General features: G+C 59.6%; 1 protein-coding gene across 2 annotated transcripts in view; it reads left to right on the forward strand.

Annotated features, from left to right (window-relative positions):
* The window catches only part of MN1 (MN1 proto-oncogene, transcriptional regulator), a 45,055-nt gene extending 37,009 nt beyond the window's left edge, over nucleotides 1–8,046 (forward strand). Inside the window, exon 2 of one of the 2 annotated variants that reach the window (XM_045041616.1) lies at nucleotides 4,566–4,652. In XM_045041616.1, coding sequence (XP_044897551.1) covers nucleotides 4,566–4,624 — 59 coding nt within the window. In that variant the 3' untranslated portion in view covers nucleotides 4,625–4,652. Of the gene's footprint in view, nucleotides 1–4,565; nucleotides 4,653–7,823 lie in introns of those variants that run through there. The other variant, XM_045041613.1, reaches the window with a different exon arrangement.
* Nucleotides 8,047–8,490: the final 444 nt, after the last annotated feature.

Here is an 8,490-nt window from a genome sequence, read left to right on the forward strand (position 1 = left end):
GGTGGGGCCTCACAGGGTCCCCCCCTGATCGTTGGTGGGGGGGCCCTTTCTACCTCTCGGGAGCCCCCGTGCAAGCTCCGTGTCGCCCCCATCAGAGGGGGCTGATGTGGAAACTCAGGCAGCGTCCGTGGAGAAAGCTTCGGATGGGGCCTCGGGTTTTGTCCTTGGCTACTCTGTCACCCTGGGTCATTCTCATCCCATCTGTGAGCCTTAGGATCCTTCCCCAAAAAGCGAGCGTTGGTGTCCGGGAAAGATGGGGAAGAGGGGAGGGAGGGAGAGAGAGCACCAGAGACGCAGAGAGAGACAGAGAACAAGGGAGACTGAGAAAGAATAGTGCGCGGGTGTTGAGAGGGAGACGGAAAGAGGAGGGATGGGGTTGGGGGGGGTAACACCTGCCACCTTGGCTGGGACGTCTTACTTTTTCATGTGACTTTGATGCACCCACACACGTTGGCATCAGACAGACCTGGGAGTGACCCAGGCTCGGCCACTGGCTAGCTGTGTGACCGTGGGTCAGCGACGTCCCCTCTCTGAACCTCCGTTTCCTCCCCTGTGAAATGAGCTGGGGTGTCGGGCCCTCTCTCCCCAGGTGTTGGCGTCATCCGATGAGATACGGGCCGAGGTCCGGCCCGCAGGGAGCCTGAGGTCAGTGCTCCCGCTTAACATCCCTGGAGCTGATGGGACTGGGGACATGGGACATGGTCATCTTTTTCCTTTCCTCATTTGTCACAGTGACACAGAAGCCGTCCTTGAAGGGCGGGCAGAGAAAGGGTAGGGGATGCCGGCAGATGCCCGGATGGAGAGTCAGTCAGGCCGCCAGCCACCAGCCCCCCGTTCCTGATCCCTGAGGTTGCGGGTGCCGTTTCCTGGGGCTTATTCAGGCCGAGTATCTTAGTGCCCCTCACGTGGGGATACTTCCTGCCCACGTCGAATGTAAAATCTCATTTCCCCAAAGGAATAAAAAGAGTCAAGGAGGTTGTATATCTGTCTACTATCAGTCATCTTAGAGAGGCCCAAACAGGCCCAGAGGGGGAGAGTGACCTGCCCAAGGTCACACAGCAAAGCATAAAATATGTAACAAATCCTTATCGGGTGCCTACTGTGCGCCAGGGACCAGAGGGACAGCTGGGATCCTCGTGGGTGTGTCTGCCTTCAGGGCCCCTAGACCAGGCTCCTCTGACAGGGACTGGACACAGGAGGGATTGTCATCCCCTTCTACAGATGCGGAAACTGAGGCTCAGCAAGTTGAGCCGGCCCAAGGCCACGGAGCTGGTGAGATTCAGATGGGGGTGGGATGTGAATCTAGGCTTCAGCGCACGCAGAGCCGGGGCTCCCCTAAAGCTGCCGAGTGTGGGGGAGGATTGGTGTGGGGCTTTGGGTTTGCCACTTTCCGGCTTGGTTCGTGGCTCTGTGGATGGACTCTCTTTGTGCAGCCGGCATCCGGTTTAGATTTGCTGTTCCTGCTCTGAGCCCAAAGTGGGTGAGTCTCCTGGAGCCTGTGTACCTCCCCGGAGGAGGGGACACGGCCCGGGGACGCACTGTGGACGGGCAGCCGAGGAGCGGCCCGCTTTGGGGTTGTGGGGCTCTGCGGAAGGGTTCCAGCTGGGTGGTAGGGGTCCCCCACATCCCCAGGGGTGGGTTCTTGGAGATGGGCCTTAGTGCTGCCTTAGAAAGGGGACTTTGGCCACCCCTGGGCAAGACTCCCTTCCGTGGCTTCTGTCTGCTGTGATAGCTGGTGGCCGTTACCTGAGCACCTGCCGCGTGCCGGGCACCGGAGAGCCTGGTGTGACTGGCCAACGAGTGGGGTGCTTGTCCCATTTCACGGGGAAGGAAGCTGAGGCTCAGAGAGGGGCAGTGATTTGCCCGAGGTCAGCCTGCTGGGGAAGTGCCAGGGACCAAGATGCAGACCTTGGTCATCTGACTCCAAACCACTCCCACCCCCACCCCACCATGATGTTTTCCATCTTTGGCTGCTTGTGACAGAGGGGCCCTGAACCCGGACTCCCCCTCTGCCAGGGTGAGATGTATCAGTGCTAGGGGGTCACTGGTGCTATCCTTGCCACTGGGGGACCTGGGGACAGAGGTGCCATCTGTGAGCAGGGAGAGGGGTCACATGCCTCAGAGTAGGGACGTCAGAGAAACGTTGCCAAAAGGCTGACAGCCAGGTGGATGGTGGGAGTCAGCAGGGGTGAGGAGGAGAGGGTGTTCTAGGCAGAAGGAACGTCAGGAGCAGGGTTGTGGAGGTGGGAAGGATCAGGGCTCTGTTGAGACTCTGAGGCTGGAGGCCCAAGAGGGGAGCAGGCCAGGTTATGCGGAGCTGGGAGCTTTATCTTGGGGGCCCTGGGGAGCCATGGAAGGCTTAAGCAGGAGAGGGGCCTGCTCTGGTTGACGCTTTAGGAAAGTCACCTGACTCACAGCGGGGGGAAATGGGCTTGGGGGCCAGCACAAGGCCACCGCAGGCGGGAGACAGTGGGGGCCTGGACCGGGGTGGAGGCAGGGGGGCAGGAGAGAAGCAGGTGGATTTTGGAGGCAGCCTCTTCCCTCCCTGGTGCCTGGACTCTGGGGCCTGGGCAGGAGTGAAAGGCGATGTTCAATGTCCAGAGCTAGCCGGGCCTCTCTTGGAGATGGGGAACAGGAGCCAGGAGGATCACAGATGTGTCTGGGGGCCCACGGGACTCCCAGGCTGCAGGACAGAAGGGCCGATGGGACGTGGCCCAACCCCGTGGCTCCCCGGCCTGCTTCTGCTTCCAGGCCCAGGGGCCCAGCCCCCCCCCCCCCCCCCCCCCAGCTGAGTGGCAGCTGTCAGACGCCAGTGTCTCCCCCTGCCAGGTCCAAATAAAGGAAAAACCAAAATACATTTCCCTTTGTCGGAATCCGGCGAGGGTGAGTCGGGCGAGAGTCATTCGCTATTGTGTGCTGGGGCCCACACTGCTCCTTACATAAGCTTTGAGTTAAAAATACGCACGGAATTCTAATTTGCCTGCTCCGCCTGGGATCGCACCCCGGTCCCCCCACCCGTTGGTGGGCAGGGGGTGGGGCAGACACCCCCCGCCCCCCCGCCACGGGCCCACGGAGACGAAGAGACGGTCCCGTGGCCAGTATCCCCTGCTGGCGTACGGGCAGTATTAGGTCTGATGCCTGCAAGGCCCTGGGCTGTTGAAGAACAGTGAGGGTAATAATCCTGAGAGCAGCTAACCTTTTGGGGAGGCTCCTCATGTGCTCAAGTCTTCGCCCGTGACAGCACAGGTTAGCACCTTGCTCAGGCCACACCCTGGATCAGTACCCGGGGGGGCCCTTGATCTGGGTGCCAGTTGGGAGGCCACCCTGACCTCCACAGCCCCCTCCCCCATACCTCCGGCCTTCCGTATGGAGGGCGGCAACAGGGGGCGGGGGGGTGGGGTGGGCAGGAGGTGGCCGGGCAGAAGTCCCCTTTCTGAGGGTTCGAGGACAGAGGGGTAGGTAGGTACTGTGTCACCAAGCCCTGGTTCGGGGCGGGGAGGCGGGGGCGGGCAGCTGCCCCCACCAAGCTCACGACCCCTGGGCCACGTGCCTCATGCGAATTGGAACCCAGCCCTGGGGATACTGAGTGCAGGGCAAGGCGGTGACAAGGTCTGTTTTGCGGACTCTGAAAAAGAAAGCTCAGTCAGTCCCCTCCATGGGTGTGGGCGGCCTCCCCAGAAGTGAAATCAACAACGAGGTGTCCCCAGGGAGACAGATGCGTGTCTTTTCCCCTCCTCCCTCCAACCCCAGGCCAAAGGGGTCCCCGGGCCGTCCTGGCAGGCCCCGCGGGTCTCCCCGCTCAGGCAGGGAGTGTGCTTGCTGTGTGCTAGGCCGCGTGCTAAGCCTTTTACATGGATCATTTCATTTAATCCTCGTAACAGCCTCCATGGCGGCCAGTCCTATTATTTCCCCCATTTTCTGGGGCTGAGGTTCGGGGGGCTCAAGTGAAGTGCGCAGAAGTCCTGTGCTCCGCAAACGGCAGGCGCTGCCATTGTTGAACCCGGTAAGGGAATGTGGCATCACTTGGGTTACTCGTGTGCTCCCTGCTTTTGCACCGGCTCGGGGTCCTGCCTTTCCCCTCGTGGAATTCACTGACCCCTGTCGTGGCTGGAGAAGCACTGAAGGCAAAACCCGACACGGTCTCATGTTCACAGTGGGGTGAGCCGGAGGCAGCCGGTACCCCGATACCGTGATTCCAAGTTGGTGGCAAAAATGACCAAGTCAAGTGCTGAGCTTGTTAAGGGAGGGGGAGCTGAGGAAGGGCGGGATCGCTCAGCCAGGGGCGGGGTGGGGGGGGGCAGCTCCAGGCCCTGCCCCTGGATTGGGGACTGAGGTGGTCTGTTCTGGCCAAGAGGGGAATGTCTTTAAAAACTGCCCCGCAGCCCTTTCTTGCTGGGCGGGCGTGACATCGGGTCCCGTGACCCCAAAGCTCCTCCCCTTGGCCCCTGTGCTGCCTGCACAGGGGGGAGGCACATTCAGGGTGACACATTTTGAGTTGATGCCTCAAGGACTGACCCCCACATGCACACTGTTATCCCCTCTTTTTCTTGTATGGTCTCCCCAAGCCGCTCTGAGATGGGCCTGCCAGGGATCACCATCCCCAAGTTACAGATGGAGAAACTGAGACTCTGCAGATGGGGCCAGCTGCCCAGGTATGGGGGATCTGGGATTCCACCTCAGCCCAGCCCTTGGGGAATCCTGGACTAAAAGGAGAGGGCTGGTCCAAGCTGGTGGCCTGGCCCCCGGCGACCCCAGGGCAGTTCCATGCCCTCTGGGGCCTCAGTCTTCCCATCTGTCAAATAGGGATGAGGCTCACTTCACGGCCTACAGGTCCCAACAGAGCACCTCCTGTGCATGGGGTGCTGTGGCAAACAGACAGACCTTCTCCCCTCTGCAGGCACAGTCCGACGGGGGAGGCTGAGAGCTAACAAGTGGAAAATGTGACACTCCACATCAGTTTCCGCGGTGCGCTGAGCAGCTGCAGGGTCTCCCCTGACCCTGTGAGCTCAGCGAGGGGTGGTTGTATCTCTGGGTACTGGCCTGGGGGGCCGCATGCCTGCCCCCCGGGGGAGCGGGGAGTGAGGGCCTCTCTCGAGTAGGGGCAGGCCCTGACTTGAGGCCGCTTCCATGGGACTGATTTATCCGCAGCCGGAGGGGGGTGGGTGGGGGTGGGTGGGGGGGGTAGCGGCAGACCTAGGGCGTGTTGGGTCCCCCCGACTGGAATGAATCCGGAGGGAGGATGAGTTTGGTCATGCTTTGGGGTTGTCAGGAACTGAAGAATAATATTCTCTCTTAAAAATATTCCCCGTGGATATCAGACTCTCTGGCTCGTCCCAGGCAGAGGCTGGGGAATCGTGGGCCCATGCTCTGTGACATTGGGCGAGGCCCTCCCCCACTCTGAGCCCCCAGTTGGGGAGAAGGGGCACCCAGCTGCTGGGCTTGCGGGGAGGGGGGGGGATTGGGATGAGATCACACACGGACAGGTTCAGCTGTATGCCTGACACTCCCTCCTTAAATCCTCCCCAAGTAAGAGGAGCAGCTATTTCTAGAAACGGCGCACGGCGTGTTTAGGAGTCGTCCATAACTTGGCAATAAAGCGTCTTTAGGAAATGTAGCCGTTTGGGTCAGTCTGGAAGCGTCGCTCAGCAAAGCCCGCTTCCAGAAGGGCCCCCAGGCCTCCTGCGTCTGAGCACAGAACTTGGAGAACGTTCCTTCATCTCGCGCCCTTCATCCCACAGCCTCAGGGCAAGGAAGCCCGGCGGCAGGGCTTGGGCCTGGGTCTCGTCTTTCTCCGGCTGTGCAAACTTTGGCAGGGGGCCTCGGTTTCCCGTCTGTAAAATGGGCCCAGGCAACTGCTCTGTTGGCTTCTTGAGACGATGTGTGCGAAATGAAGTGAGGAAGCCCCTTCAGAATTTTCTCTCTCTCTCTGTGTCTCTCTGGCAGATGCTCCCCTCCCCCAATCCAGATCTCACAGTGCTTGGAGCAAAATCCCTTTTGCGGGGACCAGGGAGCAGGGCGTCACTGGGAGTAAGGCAAGCTTGGGCTCAAGAGCAGAGGTGTAGGGGCTGGAATCCGGGGCCCACTGTGTGCTAGGGGACCCTGAATCTGATGCCTCTAGCTTCGTGGGGTACCTTGTCCCCAGGAGGCCCTGGGTGTGGCATCAGCAGCGACACCACCACTAACAAGCTTTGAAACCTCTGGCTCAGCTTCCCCTTCTGTGAAATGGGAGCAAAGACTCCAGTCTCGTGGGCAGGAGCGGGCCCACGTGGCTAGTCCTAAGGTGGGGACGAGGCTTGGGGGCCTCTGGATGGCCGCAAGGACCCCTCACCTCGTGGCCGCCCCAGAAACGGATGGCAGTCCCAACAGCCCCGTCTGGGGAGTGCTCTGTGCGCCAGGCCTTTATAAGGCCCGAGGGAGGTGACATTGCCCCCACCTGGGGGGCGATGAGGAACTGAGGCTCGGAGAGAGCCGGGGAATGTGGCAGGGATTAGGGGTTCAAGCCCCAGCCTGTGACTCCACCGAGGCTGTCTCCTGATCTTGCTGTCCACCCCAGGAGGGGGAGGAAGACGGTGTCTGCCTTAACCGAATCCTCCCTGATCTGCAAGGCTAGTGCCGTGCCTGGCACATAGTAGGGACTCCGTAAAGGCTTGTTAACTGGATGAATGAGCCAGGGAGAGAGTCCTTCTCCCCAGTCCCAGCTCCTCCCAGCATGCCGGTCCTGAGCTGGGTGTCTCTGGGGCTCCAGGGTGGGAGCTCACTTAGTCACAGCCTGGCCCATTCTCTGGGAGGATTTTCTCTGCAGGCCGTGGCTCGGCTCCCAGGGGAGGCCTCCCCCCCTTAATCCCGGAGGGCGGGCTGGGCGGGGTAACTCCTGCCTGGCACAGGGCCCTGGCCGGGCCTGCGCAACAGCACGCTGAGGAGGGCGGGCCGGTCACGGAGTTCAGTATCTGGGTGTGCTCCCTCGGCCGGAGCTGGGCCCCCACCCCCAATTCCAGCGCGTTAGCAGCCCCCTAAATGACTGTTCCATTCCTTCCTTGCCTTAGAACTCCCAGCTCGTGCTCTCTTTGAGTGTCATTCATACTAAGTTATGAGTGGTTGTCAGACTCTCTTGCCCCTCAAGTCTGTCGAACCCAGACATCACTATGATCGGTGGTGTTTCTGGTGCTGTGCGACTGAGAAGGAAATTGAAGGGATTTTCGCTGAGGGTGTAGGGGAGGAACCGACTCCCTCACCCGCACCAGCGCAAGTCCCTTCGTGAAGCAGCTGGGGTGGGCAAAGGACACTGGTCTCAGCAGTTTGCTGCTGTTTCAGGAAGTCCCCAGCACGTAGTAGGCCCTTAGCGAGTGTCTGTCCAGAGGATGACAAGAGAATGAGCTGTGTTCTGGACCCTGACAGTCCTCCCCTCCACCCTTTGACCGTATAGCTGGCGAACTCCTACATATGCTTCAATGCCCAGTTTAGATACCCCTCCTCCAGGAAGCCTTCCCAACTTATTCCACATCCAGTTAATCTTTTGGGAACTCTAGTCCGTCAGAGATGGGCAAACCTTGCCCAATTCTCCCATCTCCTGAAGGGAAACAGCCGACCCGGAGCCAGGGGCCTACCCTTGGCGGAGGTCTCCCAGCCACGTCAGAGGCAACCTCAGGGGGATTTGAACCAGACGTCTCTAGATCTCCTCTGACGGTCTTCAGGCATGAAAAGAGGGCGTGGGCGGTGTCTCTCTTCCCACGCACGTCTCTCCGACTCCGCACCCCCCCCCCCTCCTTAGGGCCTCCTGCAGAGCGGAGCAAGCTCCTAACCTTTCTTCCTTTTTTTCTCTGCAGCCCATGACCTCCCTGCAAATAAGGCCTCAGCCACCCAGCCGGGCAACCACTTGCAGTGCCTGTCTGTCCACTGCACAGACGACGTGGGTGACACCAAGGCCCGAGCCTCCGTGCCCACCTGGCGGTCTCTGCACTCCGACATTTCCAACAGATTCGGGACGTTCGTGGCCGCCCTGACTTGAATTGACAAGAAATGCCCCTCCCCCCCCCCCCCCCCCCACCCCGGGCCCTTTCCTCCCCCCACCCCCCTCTCCTCCCGCCCCGGACCCCCTCCGCCCACCCCACCCCCCTGGTAATTTGAAAGGGCCACTATTGCTGAGTGGATGATTTTTTTTTCTAGGTTGGTACCTGCTTAGTGGCATATGGACCGGAAAGGGTTAATTTAAAGGGGAAAAAAAAAAGCCTCAAAAAATTTTTTTAAAAAAGAAACTTGTCTGCCACAGTATGTTACCAGTGTTAACCCTTCTGCAGTTAGCAAACTTTTGCTTCAGCCTTTTTCCTGCTAGATATAATTCCCGTTTTTCTGTAATCTTGGCATACGTTTTTTAGATGACCTCTTTCCTTGTTTTATTTTCATGCTGCTGTATGTCCAAAGCATTGTTATTTCATAATAAGACAAGAGTTACTTTCTTTTTTATTCTCTTTTATTCTTGTCCCTCTCCCCCTC

Source organism: Felis catus, chromosome D3 (genome assembly GCF_018350175.1).
Source record: "Felis catus isolate Fca126 chromosome D3, F.catus_Fca126_mat1.0, whole genome shotgun sequence".
Taxonomy (NCBI): Eukaryota; Metazoa; Chordata; class Mammalia; order Carnivora; family Felidae; genus Felis; species Felis catus.